Source organism: Schistocerca piceifrons, chromosome 1 (genome assembly GCF_021461385.2).
Source record: "Schistocerca piceifrons isolate TAMUIC-IGC-003096 chromosome 1, iqSchPice1.1, whole genome shotgun sequence".
Classification (NCBI taxonomy): Eukaryota; Metazoa; Arthropoda; class Insecta; order Orthoptera; family Acrididae; genus Schistocerca; species Schistocerca piceifrons.
In genome coordinates, this window is record NC_060138.1 from 330,726,470 (window position 1) to 330,751,671 (window position 25,202).

At 38.2% G+C, this 25,202-nt stretch overlaps 1 protein-coding gene across 2 annotated transcripts in view; it reads right to left on the bottom strand.

Annotated features, from left to right (window-relative positions):
* LOC124787515 (peroxisomal acyl-coenzyme A oxidase 3) overlaps positions 1-25,202 on the bottom strand; it is a 187,228-nt gene that overhangs the window by 14,430 nt on the left and 147,596 nt on the right. For both annotated transcript variants that reach the window (XM_047254345.1, XM_047254346.1), the window contains exons 5-9: positions 17,572-17,719; positions 14,022-14,196; positions 13,729-13,844; positions 6,689-6,852; positions 5,446-5,568 (exon numbers count right to left, since the gene is read on the bottom strand). In XM_047254345.1, the coding sequence (XP_047110301.1) occupies positions 5,446-5,568; positions 6,689-6,852; positions 13,729-13,844; positions 14,022-14,196; positions 17,572-17,719 (726 nt within the window). The remainder of the gene's footprint in view (positions 1-5,445; positions 5,569-6,688; positions 6,853-13,728; positions 13,845-14,021; positions 14,197-17,571; positions 17,720-25,202) is intronic.

Consider the following 25,202-nt stretch of genomic DNA (forward strand, 5'->3'; position numbering starts at 1 on the left):
TGTGTGTGTGTGTGTGTGTGTGTGTGTGTGTGTGTGTGTGCTATTTTTATGGAGTTCCTCTGAAAACCAAGGTTTTAAATTGATTTGCACAGCGCTTACTTGCTGCAGTTTTTCCTTGAAAATGGTAGGGTGTGGTCCTGTCGAAACATTGGTGGTTGTTGATGATGTCACTCAGCTATAATCTCATAATTTATTTGAACACTGTATACACAGGGAGAAACTACGAGGTGCGACAATAAAGTAATGAGACTGATGTGAAGAAAAAAAAAAAAGGAAAAAAAAAAAGTTGTTTACTGTTTTAGTCAAGTTTAGTGTTGTCTCCTTCACAGTAGTTCCCTTCTGATTCCACACACTTTTTCCAGTGCTTCTGCCATTGATGGTATCATTTCTGGAACTCATCTTCTGCAATATCCTCCAAGACCCTTGTCACAGCTTTTTGGACATCTTGTGTTGTTTGAAAATGGTGTCCCTTGACTTCCGTTTTGACTTTTGGAAATAGAAAAAAGTCGCACAGAGCGATATCTGATGAATAAGGTGGCTGTGGTAGCACTGAAATTTGTTTTGAGGTTAAAAATTGCTGTACTGTCAGAGCAGTATGGGATGGCGCATTATCATGATGCCAAATCCAATTATCAGCAATGTTGGCACGGACACAAAGAACACTTTTACGAAATCTTTCTAAAATTTCTTTGGAGTAATATTAGTTAAATGTTTGTCCGGAGGCACCCACTCTTTATGAACAATTCCCTTGGAATCCAGCATGCATTTCACTTTTGACTTTGACATGCGAGCTTTTTGTGGTCTGGATGATCCCTTTGAGCACCATTGTGAACTTTGGCGTTTTGTCTCTGGATCATACTGAAAAAAAAAAAACAACTTTCATCACCAGTGATAACACGGCTCAACAATTCTGGATTGATTTCCGTTTGTTCTAACAGATCGGCTGCCACATTTTTCCATGTTTCTCACTGTTGTGATGTGAGATTTTTGGGGACAATTTTTGCACAAATCTTTCTCATACCAAGATCTTCAGTTATTATTAGACGAACCATTTCTTGATTGATATTCAGTTCTTCTGCAATCATTTTCATGGATAATCAGATTGTACAAGTACATGCACCCTGGCCAAGTTGACATCCGTCTGTAAGGTTGATGGTCGTCCACTGCGGTCTTCATCTTCAACATTTGTTCTGCCTTCACTAAACTTTTTACGCCAACGAAAAACTTGAGCTCTTGACTTTACCTCTCCAAAAGCCTTCTGAAGCGTACCGTAAGTTGTCGTCGCATTTTCGCCCAATTTAACACAGAAAGAAATGGCATACCATTGAGCAATATTATGCGGCTCCATTTCCGTGACGAGAGACACAAACACATGCTAACTTATTACAGCACAACTCACGACTGAGCAGTTGCATCGATGTGCTGCTTGGACTAGAAGCAGCTTATAGACCAAAGTCAAAGATATTGTGCCTACGCAAGCCTACAGGGTTGCCACATCTTGCAAAGAAAATCAGTCTCATTACTTTATTGTCACACCTTGTATGGTCTCATATTAAGCAATTTTATTGTTGGCTGATGCTTTGTGAAGAAGAAATGCTACTTATTTGTGCTGTGCTGCACTATTCATACTAGCTGCCATAGTTGGTCATTTGATGTTGCAATTGAGTACGAATTTGCATGCTGCTGCCGTCCAGTACATGCATGCCGAGCATGTGCATCTTTTATGAAGAACAGATAACAAACTGACATCACATTCCACGCATTGAGAAATTCTTCAGTTAGACGTGTTCACTCTACATTTGGAACATCTTGAGGTAACACTATTGTTATTTTAGTTTGAAAATAAGCCACCAGAACTATGCGATATCAATTCTTGCACATCACATTTCATATTTATTGATACATTTCTTTCACCTGGCAAGATTAGGGCCTTCAGATGATCTCTTACATCTAACCGGACTTCCTCAGCGAGTTAACTTTACAATTTGTGTGGCACATGAAATAATGATATGCAAGGGGGTACCCAAAAGAAACCAAACTAATTTTTTGGTGGGCCGAGCTTTTGTAGTACCACATTTTGCTGCTAGGAGCACAAAGATTGAACATTCGAGAACTGGTAAGCTGAGTATACGGACAATGCTATGCGGAAAACTCTAGTGTTTGAGTAGTTTTCCCATTTCAAAAATGGCAAAATATCGGTTGACAACAAACCTTGTTCTGGTCGCCCTTCTATGGCCTGAATACATAAAAATGTTGGAAACATTCATGCAATCATCAATGAAGATCGACAACGGACCATTGAAGAATTATGGAGCTGATGGGAGTGACCTGGTGGTGAATTGTGACAGAAGATTTGGAAATGAAAGGGGTGACAGCCAAATTCGTGCTACGACTGCTGACTTTTTTTTTTTTTTTTTTTTTTTTTTTAGGGCTCTGTCTGTATGACGTGTGAAATCGCTGATACACAGGAACAAAAGCACATGTTCAAAAATTAGCAGAAAGAACATGCACAAATGTGTGTTCTCATGTCCACATACTGTCTTACTGTGTTAGCTGTCTGATACACACCCATTTCTTTGCTTGGAAGTTGTGTTGCATTTATTGTGATGACAGGTGACAGTTTGTTTGCAGGTTTCATGAGGAGGGTACAATGAGATTGAAGATTTTATGCTTGGTAATCTGCAGTGATAAGGCTGGCAATAAAATTTTGTTAGGTGGCAAGCTTCTTAAAGCAATGCATTTCAGTGTGATTATTCCTGAAACTGAGAAATACTTAAGAGAGGTTTCAAATGTTCTGCGACAGCTACCTGATTTTCAGTACATCATTTGAATTTTACTTTGTAAGGTCTTTACACAACTTCCTTTTTTTTTTTTTTTTTTTTGCGTCACCAGTATCCTTCATTTTAATTTCCAGTAATTTGTTAAGGGGCTCCACCTACTCATCTTTTCTGTTGCTCAGATATTAGGCTCCTAAATTGTTGTGCTATTAAGTTACCATAATATCAATATTTGTATAGTTTTTGTATTCACTTTTCAAAAGTTCACAACAAAGTGAGGTAGCACAGTGATTACCACACTGGACTCGCATTCGGGAAGATGAAGGTTCAATCCCATGTCTGGCCATCCAGATTTAGGTTTTCTGTAATTTCTCTACATTCACTTAAGGCAAATTGTACCTTTGAAAGGGTACAGCCAATTTTCTTCTCCATCCTTCCTGAGCTTATGCTCCATCTCTAATGACTTCATTGTCGACGGGACGTTAAACACTAATCTCCTCCCTCCTCTATGTTTGTAGGCTGCTGCTCCTCTTTTGATTTGATATGATCAGAGACTATACTTGATGCTCTGGGCATCACATTTCAAATTTTTATTTAAATTATCTTTAGAAATGCCATTCAGTATGACTTTTCTTTGTGTGTAATCATCTATAAATTTCAGTGTGCTTTCTCCATTTGCACAGGCATAGTTGCACTGTAGGAAACATCGGAGCATGTGCAAAGTTGAACAGAAAAAAGGCATCATGTGGTTGCACCCATAGATTCTTGATATGTGAGAAGTACTGATGACACTAGTGACTAAGAAACCTATGAGGTAAACAGTGTGTGAAGATCACATTGCCCATCCGGTTGCATCCATCCTAACTGACTGTACAAAGAACTGATATGAACAAACAACCAAATGTTGCACACACATCTTATGCAAGCGTTCACTCTTTATTCTGTGTTGAACTACATCACAGTAGTAAAGCTTAGAGAAGTCTTAAGATTGTGCTGATTTTTGTTTAGTTTGAGGTGGAAATAATTTTCTAAATTTTTGGATTGCATGTAGGCAGAAGAGAGATTTTTCCTGCAAGCTGCAATAGTTTATTCCTCCCAAGTGTTGGATGGATTGTTTCACAAAAAGTCCACTGATCAATTTTAAGTGAGATATGAGGGTGACCTGTAACTTCTTACTTTAAGACCCAGGAGTTGTGCCCATTGTGACACTGAACAAAGATCATCATTAATACCTGACATAGCAGCAGTTACATTCTTAGGGGTGGCACTTTTGTACAACTGGCTATCATCAGTGTAAAAGTGGTAGTTACAAGGGTGAAGCACAAATGAAATATCATTTATATACAATGAGAAAAGCAATGGCCCAAGGACAGAACCCTGGAGGACTCCAGAGTAAACTTTTCCATAATGATTTCTCTGACCCACAGATGACTTGTCGACATTTGTTTCTGAGATGCTGTTGAATTACAGTATTGCACTATTTGAAAAATTCAGCTATTTTATTTTAGTAAGTTACATACTGAAATCAACCATATCAAAAGACTTGCTGTAGGCAAGCAATGTTAAAATGGCTGTTCATGATATATTTGATGTCATCACTCACTTCGATTAAATTTCTAAAGCTTGTTGAGAAGAACTCACAGGATTATGATAGTTAACAGAAAACCAGACACTTTTAGTTTAGTTAACCTCACTCAGGCTTAATTTCCAGTCGATTAACCATTTAAAAATGGAATGTAAACAGCCACCTCATATTTTCAAATCTATTATCCAAATAATTATAAGGTGCGTTCTGCACAGAATTTGGAGGTAATAAAGCATAAAACTGTATAAGCTAACAACAGCATAAGTCAGCCTCCCTTACAACCTATCTGTAAATTAATTATGTTTGCAATACATTCTCAGTGATTATATAAACACAGCCATGCCAGGGAAACCCAGGAAATACTGGAGCACTTTACGCAGGAAAACACTCCACAATTCTTTGTTTTCAAGATCTTTTAAAGTAACATCATCATCATCATCATTATCATTATCAAGTGAAAACTGAACAGAATGTTTAATTTCCGTAACATGGAACTCAAATTATGTACAGTATGAGTCCTACTATGATTTTTGAGAAAAATCTATCATGAATTATCAGAAGCTAGTCTTCCCCCTTTTGGCGTCCACTCTGGAAATGACCTCATCAATCTGTTAACATAATCTAACAATGAAAATAATCATTTTTTGACAGTTTTTGAAGGGGGAGGAAGAGAGGTGAAGGAAAAGGACTGGAGGGGTTTAGGAAAAGGGGTTCAGTCCTTTTCCTTCACTCCTCTTCCTTCCCCTTCAACTCTTCTGCAGGAAGGAGGAGCCAATGGCTCTGGAAGCTTGAATAAGTTAAACATTTTTGTGTGTGGTTGTTCTCCTACTGTCACTTGGCAAGTAGTTTTTTTTATCTATCAAATAACATTCTGTTGACATAATCTTAATAGTCTGAGACCCTAAATTTCAACACTTTCCAACAATATATGTCATTCTATATCTCATGAGAATTGGCTGGTATCTCCTCCTCTCACAGTTACAGTTTTCCTTGTTATCCTTTAATATCTTTCCACACTTCTGGAGTCTCTTCCTGCAACATTAAATTACATAATTATAATTTCCTAGAGTATGCGTTACTTACAAGTCTCCTAAGTTTTCCTCCTGAGTTACTTTCTTCAACACAGTCCAAATACTGATCAGTGAAAGACGAAACAAATACTTTCAGTGCGCAGGCAGCCGACACATAGGGCAACAAACGCCATTGCTGAAAAAGAACAGAGTCTGTAAATAGTAAGTGAGCTTTTTATATAAAGTATTTTCAATTATTATAAACACACTAATAATCTCAGGTCTTAATTAGTGTTTGTAATTGAATAATAACACACAACCAAATTAATGTACACCACTCAGCAAACAATAATCTCTCAGAAACGAAGAACCAAAAATGTTCCTTTGATCATAAGTTGAACATGCGTCCAAATGCCCACTGCTGAAAAAGAAAATTGCATGCATCAGCACTTTCATAACTCTAAGTCACTATCATACTAGTTTCCTGCCTCCACCCTCCCTCCCCTCCCCTCCCCTTCCCTTTCAAAACTTTACTTTTAGGTATTATATATAAAAACTCAGAGCATTGTGTTTTTCTGTGGATGCACCGGGCTGAAAATATTTTCCACTTTTTAAAACAGACTAGAAGTGATAACTTTTAGTCACTTTTATCCACACCTACTACATGTCAGAATGATATTTTCATTTAGTGGATAGGCTGGAGGTTTCGAAACTTCCTGAGTCGGATGTGGTGAAGATGGCGACTGGATAAGCTCCAGGATGCTGTGTTTGTTTAGGGAATTGAAAGGGACATAAGAAAGATTGAAAACACTGGTAGATTTCAGACAAATCCATTTTTAAGCTATATGACACCCACAGATTCCCCCCCGCACACGCCTCTCTTTCCCCGAACACACCCACCCACGCACGCACGCACGCACACACGCACGCACGCCCCCCCCCCCCCCCCCCCCCCACACACACACACGTACTGTGTGTACAATTAATGATAAATTCTGGAACAGTGGAGCGACTATAAGGACATGTCAGCAAGTGCCAACATTCAGTTACTTTGCAAAATTTAGAATTCATATCATTCTGAAATATGATGACAAGCACTTTCCATGCATACAACTTCTTTCTGCATACATGGCTTACCTTTGTAATTCTACTGGAGATTACCTTGAAAATATTGACAAGCTTTACCTAAGCAAGAAACATATACTTTTTCATTATTATACAACTGTCTCTACTTGTTGTGTCTCACTGTCCACCTCCACACACAAATGTACAAATTTTCTAAAGAGTAAGGTAATTTGGCAGTGAATCAAACAAACCTGCAACTGGTACTCCAGGATAGGAAGTTCCTCATTTTCATCAGGGCCAAACTGCTTTCTTATTGCCGAGTATCTTACAGCAATACAGACAGAGTGACACAGTGTATTTGCACTTTCTTGCATTATACCAACTCGTCCTGCAGACAGGTTTTCTAAAGATGCACCTGCAATATTACAAAACTATGAACTTCCATTGAATGATGGTACTTCACCAAACAATGAAGCTTACTGTGGTGAACATTAGAAACATATAATTCAGAAAATTAGTTATCACCATCAGTTTCATTGTTATCAACCTATGAAGATAGAATAACGCAACCAGTACGTTGCATAAGCTGTAGCATGGTCATTCGTGACGTCAAAATCAAAATAATTAATAGTGAATCTTATTACAATATGATAACTAATATGTGGCTAAACTTGGGGACAGAGAACTTAAAAATGAAGCAAAAAAGAGAGTGTGTGTGTGTGTGTGTGTGTGTGTGTGTGTGTGTGTGCGCGCGCGCGTGTGTGCACACTTTGTTAATTACAGACACTTTTTTTGTTGTTGCATATTTACGTCTTCTTGTTTTCAGATTTTCAGCTTGGGTCTATAGGTATTTTCTTTCAAAATGTTGTCTTCTGATGGCTAAATCAAATGCTCAAGATGTCTACCATCAGCTCTTGTAAAGGGACATCCTCCTCTAGCATTACTTTTCCTCAACAGTAGTAGTCGATATCAGTAACATTTTTCCAATTTTGAACAAGTCAATATTATCTCAGCTGTTTTTCTGAAAAATTTTATGTAATTTTATACACAATATGTTATAGTACAAGCTAAAATTTATGTAAAGGAATTACTTTATTTTCGTTGTTACAATCGATATGATACTAGCTCTGAATGTACAGTTAAAATTGCCTTTTTTTTTTTAGAAACATTTGAAATTATGAAATATTTGGCACACTTAAAATTTCAATTATTAATTATGCAGTCTAGTACTGTTTACTATATTTACTTCTGGATTCATTTATGAAATAATAATCAAACTTAATAGAAATTCATTTGCCAAGAAAAATTGTAAACCCTATGGAATATTGTTATTTCCGCAGAGTGAGGGAGTAGTAAACACGCCTCTGATGTGATCGGACGTATTTTTGTATTTTTGCTGAACAATGTAATTTCGGATTTGTTAATGGGAAAATTCATAAGACTGTGTGATATACTAAAATGCGCCAAAATAAATTAATGTAAAAACAAAAAATCCGCAACGACAGTCTTCAAAATTATTGAGATCAATTGAACCGTGAGAACATAAAATGTGAGAATTTCAGCTTCAACAATCGACCCCTAGACAAGAACAACTACAAGAAAAGATAAGTAAACTATAAAGTTTATTGTAATCTTACTCCTGTCAAATCTTCAGAAAAAAGCTTTGCACACTGGTGAACAATGGCAGCAATTAGGCAGAAGGGATATCTAACATGTTTCTAAATGCTGCATCATGGCCTGTCTTACTCGCTCAGTTGTATCTGCTGAAATCCTTCCTGAACATATATGCGAACAATGTCAACATTCGCAATAATCTTTAGTACACAATGTTCTTTAAATGCCCCTCAAGATCAGGACATTGAGCAGGCAAAAATATTGTTGCCCTGTGACCTATCCATTTAATTGGGAAATGCTGATTTACAATTGTTCTTGCTTGCAGAACAAAATGAGATGATGCTGAATCATGTATGAACCACAAGTGTAGTGGAACATCTTCCAGCAAAACATTTAATTGTACCATTAAAAATTCAGTGTATGATGATCCAGTCAGTTTTTCACAGAAAATCAAAGATCCAATTAATCTCTCTCTAATTATGCCAGCCCATACATTAATGGTAAACTGTTGTTGTTGTCTTGTTTCCAAAACTGCAAAGGGATTCTCATTCACCCATATATGAGTGTTGTATAGAGTATGCACTCCAATACTTATGAAATTTGCTTCATCAGTGGATATTATGGCAGACAGAAGGGTTATTTCTGAAAGCACATCCCCAGTAACAGCACATCCCCAGTAACTGAGTACAAAAAGTTTTTCTTGATGGCAAATCTGCTTCAATATGACCTTACTCTCTTTGAAGTTAGTGTGGATAAATCAGTCGCTCTTGTAACACTTCTCACACTATCCCACGATTCACAGCCTCAGTTTCTGCTATTTCTCTGGTACAGCTGCCATTATTGTCTTCAATATGATGAAGTACTCGATCATCTAAATCATGTGTTCTAACATTATTTTGTCTTCCACAATGAAATAACTTTTTCTCAAAAGAACCTCTTTCCACAAGCCATTCACGTATTCTTCGAACGGTCTTACTTTTTGTACAAATGCCTGGCTTCAACGCTTTGCAATTTGTTAGTCCATACATCAAGTGCATCTCCACCATGTGCTGATTAGAATACATTTTAACCAGGTATGTGCACAGTACACATTAGTTTAATATGAATATGGCCAAACTTGCGTCTCGCCTGTGACTAAGTCAGAGACAACATGTCGCTCTCCAGATGAAGATGCTTGTTTAGTGAAGCCCCTCTCAGAAATAGCTGATTTGATTCCTAGTGTGTGTGTGTGTGTGTGTGTGTGTGTGTGTGTGTGTGTGTGTGTATATATATAAACAAAGATGATGTGACTTACCAAATGAAAGTGCTGGCAGGTCGACAGACACACAAACAGACACAAACATACACACAAAATTCAAGCTTTCGCAACAAACTGTTGCCTCATCAGGAAAGAGGGAAGGAGAGGGAAAGACGAAAGGATGTGGGTTTTAAGGGAGAGGGTAAGGAGTCATTCCAATCCCGGGAGCGGAAAGACTTACCTTAGGGGGAAAAAAAGGACGGGTATACGCTCGCACACACACACACACACACATATACAGACACAAGCAGACATATTTAAAGACAAATGTCTGCTTGTGTCTGTATATGTGTGGATGGATATGTGTGTGTGCGCGCGCGCGCGCGAGCGAGAGTGTATACCCGTCCTTTTTTCCCCCTAAGGTAAGTCTTTCCGCTCCCGGGATTGGAATGACTCCTTACCCTCTCCCTTAAAACCCACTTCCTTTCATCTTTCCCTCTCCTTCCCTCTTTCCTGATGAGGCAACAGTTTGTTGTGAAAGCTTGAATTTTGTGTGTATGTATGTGTCTGTTTGTGTTTCTATCGACCTGCCAGCGCTTTCGTATGGTAAGTCACATCATCTTTGTTTTATATTTTCCACGTGGAATGTTTCCTTCTATATATATATATATATATATATATATATATATATATATATATATATATATATGGGGGGGGGGGGGAGAAGAATATGCAGGACACTAGTTCAATAAGAACTGAAGAGTAAGCTTTCACACCCAATTGTGTTTTCGATACTGAAAGGATTCGTTCATTTACTAGCACCATGACAACTAAGACAAACATAGTAGGGCTTAGACATAACACTTCCCAAAACAATCTACATTTGAAAAGAAACAATACCTGCAGGACCAAGCATGACATTTCAGGGGGGGAAAATAATGGAGCAAACATGAAATAACAAAAACGTGTTTGTAATCAAGGGGGAGGGGGGAAGTCACCATGGAAGAATTATCCACATTGGACAGAAATTGGTAGATGTTCAGACTAACAAATGATTACTATTACAGAAAGATTGAATGACTTATTCAAGAGAAAAAGCTTCACAAACTGAGGAAGTCAATAATGTATTGCTCCACCTCAGGCCCTCGTGCAAGCACTTATTTGGCTTGTCACTGACTGATAAGAGTTGTTGGATGTCTTCCTGAGGGATATCATGACAACTTCTTTCCAACTGGCAAGTTAACTTGTCCAAATCTCTAGCTTGTTGGAGGACCCTGCCCATAACGCTCCACACATTCTCAATTGGGGAGATGTACAGCAACCTTCCTGGCAAGGGCAGGCTTTGGCAAGCACAAGACAAGAAGCCATTTGTGGTTGGGATTGTCCTGCTGAAATGTAAGACCAGGATGGCATTTCAAATTTATGATAGTAATGAATCTGGGGTTCTCAGTGTGTCTCTGATGACTGAGTGCTCTTCACGTTCTATAGTCCCTCTTACTGTCTATCATTACATTAAACAGATCCTGTTGGAATGCATGGTGGCTGCTGCATGTGTTGGTGGCCCCGAGTTCCTTCTTATGTGTGATAATGCCAGGGCCCATGAGGCGGGCATCACCAGGGTTGTCCTGCAAAGCCAGGATATTGAAGCAATGGACTGGTCAGTGGAAACTCCTGATCTAAACCATGATGGGAGATGGTTTACAGACTTGTTTGTGGTCTTCCTGTTCATTGAAGACTTTCCAAGAACACTCACTGAAGAATGTGAATGGATACCACACAGTGACCTCCACAGATTTATATGGAGCATACCACATATGGGTAAGGCAGTGATAAAGGCTCATGGAGAACATACACATTACTGAAGCTCTCCAGGTCCAACGGAAAGCACCCAGGACAGTATGAATGAATGATGGTTTGCACATTGTTTTCAGCACCTGTCAAACATTTCAGTTCTTGTTATGTAAATGAACAAGGATGTAATAATGTTTCGTTGTGCACTTCATTTGTGAAAGGTAAAGGTATAATTTCGTAACATACCCAGTCCTCAATAATTATTGCTCAATTGAGTATGGCAGATGCCCAAAGTCATGTTCCCCTAATTCTTTGAGGAGTGTATTAAGAAATTACATTGTTTATAATAAGATTGTTGATTTCCACAGCAACTCTTGAGCACCTGTGGTCAGTTATGAGGAGATGACTGTCAGTATTTGGCTATAGTAGCTGCATGCAATGCCAGAGATCATGTAATCACTTAATCTGTCCTTTTACCAGTGAGCCATTTGGGTCTTTAATCAAAAAATGTTGGAAAAATAACACAGAAACCTCATTGCTTCCTAAGAGTTCCTTATACAGTAACCCCCATTCTTTAATTATAAATCATTAACCAAACACTTTGCTCTGTCCGGTACACTGACACTGTAACAACCACTGCTGACAGGGGCACCTCATACACAGTTCAGAGAGGGCAGATGTTACAGTTCATAAAAGGAAAACCACCTCTGCTAAACTAGTGCTGGCATGTGACAGAAAAGTATATAATAAAATTGTGGCATAAAGTTATGTGGAAGGATGGTGACCTTTCTTGCAAATATGCCTAGATCTGTAGTTAAGCTGGATAGCTTGTATAATAGTCATGCAGCAGGCAAAGAATGACTTTATTGATCACAATGTAGGTGTGACGTGTTTTGGAATTATTTCCATCTTCAGAAATACAATTGCAAAGGTGACAGAAGGAAAGGTGTGTTATCAGTTGTGTGCGTAACATGAGATGACAGGCTACCTAGCAGTAACCACCATTCTTTAATTTTAAATCATGAACTACGCATTTCATAGTAAACATTTCCAAAAAAATTGGAGACCATCTCTTAAGCTTTAATGTACCATTGGTGAGGAGGACATCACAGATGGAACACAAGTTCCACAAAAAAATGTAGACTACAGGAAAAAAATTAAAACTGATGAATGACTACCAAGCTACCAAAAGCAACACATTATCACAGTCTCTCTTGTTATGCACACATCTAGTAATGCTTGTCCTTGTGCCACCTTTGCAGTTGGATTTCTGAAGATGGAAATAATTTCAAAACACGTCATACTTTGTGAAACATATATAGTTAATGTAAGCTTGCACAGCCAGTAATTAGCTTAACAGCTACAACCTATGGAACACACCACTTCCCTATCTTTCATCCTCAATAGCAATGGATATCAGTCAGGCCATCTGACAGCCACTGAAGACACCCACCACTGAAACATATTGCTTCCTGACATTTCTTACGTGACAAAGTCATTAAGACTGAAAATGTTTATTTTTCTGCAGATTAGAACACATTTCAAAATTTTGTTTTTAGCTAATATTTCAGTTTAAGCAAACAAGAAATGTGGACCATGGGAAACAAAAAACTGACGAATATGATAACTAAACTGCCACAAGGATATCACAGTTTAAAACCCAGAAAGGAAATTTCAGTAAAGAAAGCAGTCCTGATCTTTCCAGAATGAGATTTTCACTCTGCAGCAGAGTGTGCGCTGATATGAAACTTCCTGGCAGATTAAAACTGTGTGTCCGACCGAGACTCGAACTCGAGACCTTTGCCTTTCGCGGGCAAGTGCTCTACCATCTGAGCTACCGAAGCACGACTCACGCCCGGTACTCACAGCTTTACTTCTGCCAGTATCTCGTCTCCTACCTTCCAAACTTTACAGAAGCTCTTCTGCGAACTTTGCAGAACTAGCACTCCTGAAAGAAAGGATCTTCTGTAAAGTTTGGAAGGTAGGAGACGAGATACTGGCAGAAGTAAAGCTGTGAGTACCGGGCGTGAGTCGTGCTTCGGTAGCTCAGATGGTAGAGCACTTGCCTGCGAAAGGCAAAGGTCCCGAGTTTGAGTCTTGGTCGGGCACACAGTTTTAATCTGCCAGGAAGTTTCAGTCCTGATCTTGCTTCATTGCTCCTTTTGTCTCAATGAAAAAGAAAACATCTGGGATTTACACATAAATGTAATGTAATTCTGTTAAAAGTTACTAGCCTAACATAATTCAGGTTTTATAGGATTAAAAAAGTTTCATAAACTAAAGCAAAATGGTGGAAGAAACTGTACACAGCGAAAAACTAACATGAATTCAATTATGTAACAATAAAAGACCAAGTAATATAGAGACCACTGCAGCTAAATATGAAACTACAATATTTTTTGTAGAACATAACCTGTTATGATAATTTGTGAACAATTTATTTAATTTTAAGCAAATTTCCTAACTTGACTTCATTAGGCTGCAGTGGAAATCAAACTGACTACTTAGCAAATAGGTAATTACTTTTTTTGTGAAATTTAACATTATCAGATTAGCCAGTTACCTGCTTGCACAATTATTGAATAAACTCATTACATCCCTCTGTAGTTTGCAGGAGAGCACTTGAAGATGAAAACAGTTGAACCTCACCTAATAGTTGCTGTGGGTTTGTGAAAAACGTTTCATACTCTCCTTCTGGTGTTACATCACTAACTCTGTTTAGTAGATTTTCTCTTGGAATTCTGTAATTCTGGAAAATGATGAACCTAGAAAGGGTATGATTGACAGATTAGGGAAAATATTATTTAAATGAATCAAAATGCAATGAATCAACAAAAATCTGATCTGGACAGGTATAGAAGCTTCAGATCTACAGTTTAACAAGAGTCATATTACAGAGCCCCTGAATATAAGTGTGGTCTGTAGGGCTTCCGGCAACCTACCCATTATCAATTCCATTGAGACCAATCTTCTCTCCCATGTCACCAACTATGATGCCTGTGTATGGCATCAGTGTCTTGGGATTCCGGATGGGCACCATGAAAGCATGAAGACCATGGCAGACACCATCAGCAGTGACAAGTTGTGCAAATAGGACTGCATGCGTGCATGTCTTTCCTGTGTTCACAATATAAAAAGGTCATAATCAGAACACGCATGAGTTTAAAACATTACAGCTTTAACAATTTCATAAATGAATCCAAAATAGTGAAAGGAAATTTTACACAAGAGACTTCTTACATTTTAATACAGCTCTGATAATACTGTGCCATATAAACATGAGAGCTTCAATAATCAAAGGAAGATCAGCCTAAAGTAAACAACTATCAAAAATTACTTGTGTGTTAGCCTGTGTAACTATTACGTTCCATCATATTATTACTGTTTCTCATGGTTGGCAAATTAGTTATACAAAGTAGCTCAGGCTTTCATTCATTCCTTCCAGCAGTCTCGCACAATGGAAAGTCTGCATTGTAATATCAACAATATTAATTAAAAGTGTAAAGTGCTACTCCCCATGGAGGTGACGTGTTGAGCTCTACACAGGCACAACAAAAATACTGCTACATATGAGCGTAGGCCAAAGTCTTCTTCAGAAAAGGAAAACACACATGTATTCACTCATGTGAGCACACCTCACACACACATGAGCACTATCTCCAGCTGCTGCTCCAACCAGAATGCAACTGAAATGCATCAAATGGGAGCAACAATTTGGAGTGGGGAGTGGAAGGGAACAGCTAGCAGGATGCAGGTGGGGAAAGAGGAATCAGTTCTGCGGGTAGAGCACGCAAGGACTAGAAATGGCAGGACAAGGCTGCCAAGTGCAGAGTTGGGAGGCTGTGGTGGTGGTGATGGTGGTGGTGGTGGTGGGGAGGGGGGCTGACAGAGTAGCAGGGAAGGACAAGAGACCAATGGTGGGTGCACTGGCAGAGCAGTGCACAATGAGGGTGAAGGGACATGAATTGTGAGAAGATGATAGGTCAAAACAGTTGGGTAGATAGTGTGAAGACAGTATGTTACCATAGGTTGAGGATAGTATGATTTCAGGAGTGGAGGCTGTATTGTGAGGATAATGATTACCACCTGCACAGTTCAGAAAAGCTGGTGCTGGTGGGGGAGGATCCCAATGGTCAGGGTAAAGCAGCCATTTCAATCAAGCATGTTGTGTGCACCTGCATGTTGTACCACAGGTTGGTCCACTCTACTCTTGGTCATAGTTTGGCAGTGGCCATTCATCCTGGTGGACAGCTGGCAGGTAGTCATACCAATATCAAAAGCTGAACAATGACTGCAGCAAGGCTTTTATGTGACACGGCTGCTTTCATATGAAGTGCTGGGTGGGTGAGGTTGGGCAGGTCTTGCACATGCGTCTTCCACAGAAATATGATCCCTGAGGCAAGGCAGTGGGGTTGGGACTGGGAGTTGCATAGCGATGGATTAGGATGTTGTGGACAGCAAAAAGTTTGTTGTAAGTAGCTGCAGTTCAAAAGGAACAATTTACCATGAAGCAGTAGTCAAAATGCTTAACTCCTTAAACAGGTGTCTGCAAGATGACCACATGTGAGCACCAAATATTATTCTTATGGCAATGTTTGTGAGCGATGAACACTTTCTTTCTTAAAGCTGAATTATCCTAAAACATTGTTTCACATGACATTATGGAATGAAAATATGCAGAGCATGTCAGCTTACAGATTTGTCTCTCCCCAAATTTCCAATGATTTGAAGTGCAAATGTGGCTGAACAAAGTTGTTTTAAAAGTTCCAAAAAGTGTTTTCTCCCATTTAAATTCTCGTTAATGTGGACACCAAAAATTTTTGATGTTTCCACTGATTTCTTCATCCTGTATTACACACATTGGTGTAGCATTTCTAAATGTGCAGAGCAGAATATTTTGTGTATTTTTGAAACTGATATTAGGCCATTCACAGAAAACCACTCAATAATACCTTTATGAACTTTATTTACCATTTCTTCAGTTGCTATATGTATGTTTTGATTGATTACAAAACTAGTGTTATCTGCAAACACAACAAATTCTGCTTGTTGTATGTTAGACAGACAGTGCCAATTTGTTGTAAAATCTGGTGACTAAATGTGAAAATGGCATTCTCAGTTGAGCAACTCTTCTGAGATCCAAACTGTATTTTACTGGTGGCCTTACTGTTGCTCGTGTGGGATACATGACCTTCTCAAAAATTTTGGGAAATGGTGTCAGTAGAGAAACAGGTCAGCAGTTATTGACGAATCTCCCATCATCCTTCTTATAGAGGGGTTTAACAGTGTCATACTTCAATCTCTGTGATTAATTAACATTGTATTTAACATTGAAAATGTAAACTGTGCAGCTTTTCAACCTGCACAACGAGTTGAAACCTAGGTTTGTTCCCCTATTACTTATGACATAAAGTTTCAAAACTTTAATTTTCTCATACGAGGACTACCCAGAGAGTAATCATCATTTTCAGGTATATAGGAAGTAGTGAAGTAAATGGAACAGTTACTATAAAGACTCATGCAGAAGATTAGTGACTTGGAGCTACAGCAGTAGAAAGGTCATACTGCTTTTCGTTTGCCTACAGCCTCTCTTCAAAATGAGTACTGCTGAAAATTCTGTCAAATGTGAGATATGAATTTCAGTAGCAAAACACTTCTATGTTGTTGACAATTATCTGTCATAAAACATGTGTAGAAACCAAAATGCCATAGCTGACCCTCTGTAATCAACAACAATTAGGTTGAGAAAATTAATGAAAACAGACAAATTCCTTCAGTATTTAGCATAAGTCTATAGTGCCCCAAGTTCTGGGCTAGTTGGAATCCAAAACTGTCCAAGAACCATAAAACTCAACAGATTACTGGTTTTCTATAATCTCTTTTCCATTACGGTACAGGAGAAACAGGCTTTCTGAATACAATTGTGTGCCAATGTGGAGACCAAACAATAGTCTGTGATTGAGGTCATAAAATCTCATCAATAAACCAGAATCAACCTGCTTTTAATATAAAAACCAAGACAAGCCAGCCAAAGTAATTGGTACCATTTATGAACTATTTTTACTACATTTATGGACAACAATCTCATCCTGGCAAACTATTGTCAGGTGAAGAAAGATGTTTTAGAATATCCAGCTAAACTTGAAGCCCTGTAACTTCCACTGTACTTTACGGACATGGAAAAGTGGCCTTGATTGTGACAAAGAAGCTTACGGCAGTATAAGAGTCTGGCTGGTGTCTCTGACAGCAGACTTTAACACAAACGGAAATTGTCAATTAACTGAGACCTATGATAAATGCTTAAATCTGAATAGCGATTATGCAGAAATATAATACAAAGTAGTCCATTTAGTAAAAAATTTTCTTTAACAATTCCAATATTTTATTTTACCCTAAACAGTTTACTTTCCAGTTAGCTCATGTGATACATTGAATTATGAATTCTTAAGTAATGAAGAATGTGTAGACAGAAATCAGGCAATTCTTTCTTACCTAAATTTCCAGCCCAGCACTTTGCTGCACGAAAATCAGGGGTATGAATTACAAATTCTTGAGTGGAAGGATCATATGTTGCAGTTGTCCTCATTTTTTTTGTATTGCTTCCATGTTCAACCTCTGTCAATGCAAGGCAGCTCAAAATCTGTTGGACAGACAATGAAGCATAGAAACGAAGGGAAACAATTTTTTTTTTACTTATTTAACATTAATATTTCAGTACGGTGTTATTGATAAGATGACAATAACAGTTAATAGAAGTTACATTGCAGAAACGCTCTTATTACAAACAGAAAGGTCAGAAAATAAGTAAACGGCTGTAACAAGAATAATGTTTGGCAAGAGCGCGCGCGCACACACACACACACACACACACACACACACACACACACACACACACACACACACACACACACACACACCTCCATCTTATGGAAGCAATATTCATTAGAAATGACAAAACAAAATGGAAAACCATGGCAAAGACAGAGAGAATGAGTATTATGCAAACAACTGCACTGTAATCATAGAAATAAAATTTAAAAAATTCTTTAGATTTTGTATGCATTCACTAGCTTTGTGCTACAGATGGCTCTGTGATTCAAGCCACCACTGAGTCCTCGTCCACAAGCTTCCGTTTTCCTTGCCTCGCTACAGAAATCAGAAGGTACATTTGGAAAACAACAATAACACTAGAAAATTTGTTTAATTAGCAGTATGTTTACACAAATTCAGTGATTTTCAAAAGAACAATATGAAGTATTTGTCATCTGCTAGAACCAGTTCAGCTATGTATCACAACTCCTTTAGTGGCTATTAACTGTGGGCTCTGTCAAGAGTACACACATTAACAGTGCAATGTTTTTGTAGCAGTACTGAAATTATGCTATGTCAAGTTGGAACATAGTAGGAAAGAGAAAAAGGAGTTTGGATGGCCACGGTAATGCTGTAGGGAGGATGACGTAGAATCGGAACATATTAATGCACCAGAACTACTTTCACTAGCAGAAATGTTTTACAGTCTGGGAGCAGATTCGTACACTTGCTTTAATCAGCCATTTAACAATTTCATGGATATCATCTTTCATCTTGGGAATGCACTATTAGCATCAGTTTCATCTCTGTGTTAGTTAACTTAAAAGTCTTCATTGGTTGACAATACACTGAAGTCTGCTTCCAAGAATGAACAAAAATTCTTGCTGCTGCCATTCTGATTGAAATGTATTCATGCTATATGGAATTTAGAATTCAGCATTCACCAGCTATCTCTTTGAAACCGATGTTCCCCTCCATAACACACACATTTTTAGGCAAGTTAACTTTTATTTACTGCAGTACTCCAATTATATAATTTTATATATGTTGTGATAGATTAAGTTCTTACTATCATAAATTTTCTGTATGTTCTTTCAATCTGAACAATTTTCCCTGTATGCTAAAATTAGTAATTCACATCAATGGAATATATTTATATGCAATTATACACTATTCTGGTCATTTAGAAACGTACTAGTGAATAACATCCTAAATTAAAAGTAAATGTATGTACTAGAAAGTTTTCCCTCAGTTACTGTTACTTTTATCTATGGCAATGATTTTTAAAAGTGAAAAATGCCAAGTTGCACAATGCTTTGGTGTCTGCAAAACGGCATATTCACAGCACATCACATACTGCCACTGTCGATAACTGAAATGTTAATGATGTACGGAAAGGTCTGGTTTAAAATTATGAATTATTTACTGAAAGGCAAAAGCACTGCATTGTTGATAGGAACTCAAACAAAAGGTACGGAGCTTCATCAGCTTTTGCAATGCACTTCCTTTGTCTAGCCATAGGAAGTGTGTGTGTGTGTGTGTGTGTGTGTGTGTGTGTGTGTGTGTGTGTGTGTGTGTGAGAGAGAGAGAGAGAGAGAGAGAGAGAGAGAGAGAGCGTGCGCGCATTCTTCCTACAGCTAGAAAAAGGAAATGCCTTCCACAAGCTAGCCAAGCTCCATAACTTATGTTCATCTTTATATTTGTTATTGACCATTAACATAACGGAATAGGCTTTATGGCTTATACATTGAAAGACGTTAAACATACAAGTTTTAACATATGTTTGGCATACTTTATTGCATGCTCAGTCACAGATATTTATACTTAATTATATACATAATTACAAGCATTTATACTGAATTACCTACACAATTACAAATATATATCCATATATTTTCAGTTTTAAGATATGTTAACACTTATTTGTTTGTGTACCTATCAATGGTGCAGCACTTCTGCCCTTGGTGAGTTGTCTCTTTTACTTTTAAATAATTTGAAATGTTAATGAGATTTACATTTGATTGCTTAATGAAACTGGGAATAAACTGTAGCATATATGAGCGACGAAACCTTGATAAACAAAAGGCGTCCTTCTGTATTTAAACAATGGAATGTCCAGGCTCAAATATCAACAGTCTTTACAATGTGTCATCTTTATAGTGAATGGCAATTGTCCTCCTGTCTTTCATAGGAATCAGTTTTTATACGAGTTAGCCAATTAATGGGAGGTGCTATACCCATCCAGTAATAATGTGCTATTTCCTTCCATGGTTGTGCAGCTCGCTGCTCATAGAAAAGTGCCCCAACAACAGGGATTATTGAAGAAGAATGGACAAAGCTTTCATATGAAATACGATATTTACCCGAGTATAAGACAACCATGAATATAAGTTGCCGTCCCCCCCCCCCCCCCCCCTTTTTCTAAGAGGTTCCTTGAGAAAATTTTATTTTTAACTTATTCTGACTAATCAAAATTACAAACAGTTTTGCCGACATGAAGTATTTTCCTGAAAATGTTAATATAATACATATTCTCAACTTATTAACAATATCAGATTGCTACTTGCAGTAAAGATGACCCACTCAGTTACAGACACTATCAACAAAAAGGCTATTACACATAATAATTTTCAGCTAAAGCCTTCTTCAGCAAAGAAAAGACACACACACACACACACACACACACACACACACACACACAAAAGCACGCATACCTCATGTACACATGACAGCTATCACCAGCAGCTAGCTCTGACTGGAACTTGACTGGGCTGCTTGTTGTTCCACGTGTGTATGGAGAGTCTTAAGAATGAGTGGTTAAAAGCCTCTGTGCACACTGTAAATCTTCTCTTCACAGACCTGATGGGATTGATACATAGTGAACTGTAGAATACTCCTAGGCTCCTCACCAGTGTTGTCACAAGTATTCCCAAGTGAAAATCCCCGACATTTCCCTGATTTCCAGACATCTTTTAATATTTTCCCTTAACAAATTTTGAAGTCTCAAGGGTAAGTAAAGACGTAAGTTGACAATCCGTCACTGCAGCTACGATGAAAGAAACAATAGTGCCAAATGAGGAAATATGTAAATAAAACTTGTAACAGCGTTTCCTAACGTGAGCAAAAATCTTAAGTACTAACATCAGCATCATTTTTAATGAACTGTTTTTAGATGGAAAAAGCAAGCCAAATGGTATATGTTTCATTAAGACCATTGATGTTATTTTATTTCAATAAAACAAAACACATTTGGTGATGGAATTCGCATTTCTGTGGAGTCATAAAACAGATTCAAAATATCTTCACTGATTTCAGAAATAACATCAGAAAAAAATAGGCCTCTTGTAAGAAGTGTATAAGGCAGGGAAGAGTTGTGTAGAGCAACAATATATGTGACCGCCAATAAAATGTTGGTTCTACAATGTTCATTATTGATGGTTATTACCCACTGTGTCACATCTATTACTTTACAGGTATTCTGTGATTTTTCTTTCACAAAATATTTGAATACACAGCATACAAACTGCCAACGACTGCCACAATTTTCTTCTTCTTATTGTCTATACTTTCTAATATATAAACTACTTTCATAGTGCCAAAATGTACTAGAATAAATAAAATGTCTCTAAAACACCACACATTGCAACACCTCTGACAAGTCGAGAAGCACTGCACTCCTGGGTCCATGGACAAACCATAAAAATCGACTGCATTACACCACACACAAACAGATCCAGCCTGTGGGCAGGTCGGTGAAACTAGATCTGATGGGCAGGACCTACACATTAGTAGGAAACGAAGGGCTTCAGATTGGAAGGCCCAATCTGTTAGGAATACCCACAGAAATAGCCTGTGATTTTGGCCTGTCACGGAAATCCACTAGTGTTATTAGCTATACAGAAGTCACAGACAGCATGTTGTTGAAATGGAACTGCGGCGATCAATCCATGCTACAGATAACTTGTGCTAATATTGAGAATCAAGAATAATGAGGACAAGTAGCAACTCACTGTAAAGATGATTGCTGAGCCACAGACAGGCACATAGAGAGGATAATCACACTCCTACAACGAAATTTTTCACCATAGCCTTTGTCAGAAAACAAGAGCACGCACACATTCACACAATCACTCAGACATGAATCATGCACCTGCAACCACCGTCTCCAGCCACTGCAACCACTGTATGAGAATCAGATCCAAACAAACCACTCTTCACACCTCCCTGCCTCTCATCCGCAGCTATTAAGCTAGCAGTGACAAGTGGTGGCAGCACTGACTGGGAGCAGAAGGGAGTGGTAGGAAGGGGAGATGCAGTAGTAACGAGCAGTAGGGAGGCAGCGCATGCGCTCAGCTCAGTGACGATGCAAAACGTCTCAGTAAATAAACCGTTTCATTTACTGAGACAAAAAAGAGATATTTCCAGTGTTTTTTTTTTTCTTCAAATTTCCCTGATATTTCCCAGACAGGTTTGAAATTTCCTGATCTCCCTGATTTTCAGAACATATGGCAACCCTTCTCACTTAAAAAGTAGCTCTCTGAACTTTGTATGTAGGCTTCTGTGGAATGGTTACTATCTATCTTCAAGAGCCTGTTGATTCAGGTTTTTCAGCATCACCATGATGCTCTCCTACGGTCAATCAAACCAGTGACCATTTGTGCTGACTTCAACATCCTCTGCTAGTCTTACTTGGTTTGAGTACCACACAGCTGTGCAATAATCTGGGGTGGATTGTACAAGTATTTTGTGACTGCATTTTCACCGTATCCTCCCAATGAAGCGAAGCCTGCTACCTTCTCTACTATGACTGAGCCTATTTGATCATGCCACTTCATATTTTTTCAAACTATCGCACGTGGGGAATTGTATTTATGCACAGATTCTGTGTTTAATTGTTACCATAGTCCAATACTTCTTCAGCCCCCCTCATTATTGTGAGCAAAGTAATTAATTTCAAGGAAATTGTTTCATGGCTGCTACCAGTGAGACAACCTGCCTATGCATTGGAGTGTCCCCAGTATTAAATGCAGCTGCAGGTGTAATAAGCATTTCACTCCTCCTGCCACCTATTGATGACTGCACAACTGCAGCCATGGCTTCAGCAGTCAAAATAAAATATCAATCACAATATTGTAAGAATTGCATGAGTGACCGTATGTAAAAGATATGTAACAGTATTTAAAATCTTCTTGACAGCCTGAAATACGAAGAGTGAACAGGCATCATTCCATCAACAACAGCAAAGAGAAGTAGCCATGAGGAAATGAGTGGGTTAGATAAGACAGGTTATGTTTAAAGATACACGTGCATCGACTCTGGGGTTGACCTTTGTGTCAAATATTCTGAAAGAGTGTGCTCCACCAAGATACCTTCATAAATAAGCATTGAGACTTATAAATAATTAGAAAACAACAATTAATTCAACTGGTTTTTTGCTCTACAATCGGTGCTGACAATTCATGGCAAATAAAATCATTCAGGACTAAAATGCACACATGCACTGTGCTTCTACAGCACTGTGGCATGCCCAGCACATAGCAGTGGAAGTTAGGGCTTCAGTGGCCGGATGGGGCAGAACACACTTAACCAAGAAATCTAAAATAAAAGAAAGAGGGCAAGAAGTTAAGCATCTAACTAACTGATAAACTTTCTTCTCCTGCATGAGACAATGACAGTGAAGTTTGTTAATATCAACACAAATACTGGTATCTTCCTTTGCAAATGGCAGATCTACAAACAAATCTAAGATAAATCCATGGACATTTGCATGGCCTCCTCATATGTCTGTATAAATCTGTTCACTGAAACTTACAGGACTGTTTGCTTGGCAACAAACATAAAAAAATCATATCATATAGCCAAGATTCATTGATGGCATTTCTGCAACTGGAATCAGGGACAAGAACACTTGTCCTCATTGATCTGCAGCCCCAACACCTACAAACTGTTTTACTTGGTCCCCTCCTACTCAGATGTCCACAAACCAGTTACCTAACCCTTATTTCTTACCCTCTATCTATCCCTATACCCTGCCTAATCCTCATACCATTCTCTGCTACATCTTGTAATGCATCAAACCGTCTTCAGTCTGAAAAAAGTGCATCACTTGTCTGTATCGCCTCAACTTATTTTCGATTTTTATGTGCTACAAGAATGAAGAGTTTGTTAAGTTGATTATACAGTTTTCTTATATTTTTGTGTTAAAATGTTATAAATAAGTGACACCTGATCATCAAGAAAAGCTGTGCCGTGTCAAGTCAGCGAGTCTGCTAGGCCCAGCTGATTGCTGAATCGCAGCATGCGACAAAGATAACAACCACGGGGCAGCTGGCCGCAACGAACATTTGCCGGCGACTGCTGAGAAAAAACATTTATTGTTAAAGAGAGAATTATCATTATATGTTTGTTCACATAGAATGGTTCTTTGTTTGTCCTTTTAAAATCTCAATAGTAGTATCCGAGTATTGTTCGAGTACTGAGCCTCGAGAGAGATCATCTCACGAGTATGATGAGATTGGCTCACACATATGATACATGAATTAGTCTGCAATGGGGATAGAACTCAAGTGTTTTCAAAGCAGTTCTAAATCATTTAGAAAGGTATTTTGAGAAGATTATCAGTTTGGGAAGAAAATGATTATTTCAGCAATTTTGGCAGAGTATAGACTCGCCAGGTATAGGAAAAGCTCTAATTTATTGAAGTGCGAGATTAGTTTCTCTTATGTACTATTAATGGTGCATTGTGCTGCCTAATAGCCACGCATTTGTAGGCAAACCATATTTCAATATTTTTGGGAGATTTTCCGTTGGCTGGTGTATGTAAAGAGACGTGTTCACATATAGTTGTTTGGTTATTTTGTGGTTGAGGATTAAAGCACACGCTAAGGGATAGTAGCACTGTATTGCATTATTGTGGTTGTGCAAGTGTACACAAGCACTGAGGAATAGTGGCTTAGCAATATTTGGTTAGGATTTATTGTATGACTTCAGCGTGAGCATCGTAACATAGTAAACTCCAGAAATCTCGTTGTATGCACTGAATGTGTAGTCTACATTAAGAAAAATGGTTGTCCTATGTAATAGTTATTTATTGAGGAACACTTGGAATTTTGCTGAGAATTTGATAGCTCGTAAATGACAAATCAAGAACCATTTATTAGAGAACACACAAATTTTCCCTAAAAGATATCATTGAGGGCTGGGTTTAGAGTTTTAAAGATTAGTAGGTTGCAGGAGAAAACATCTCAAGTGTTGAGTTTTGTTTGATTATTTTAAGTTCATGTAGTTGAAAAGTGGCAGTGATATTTAGGTTT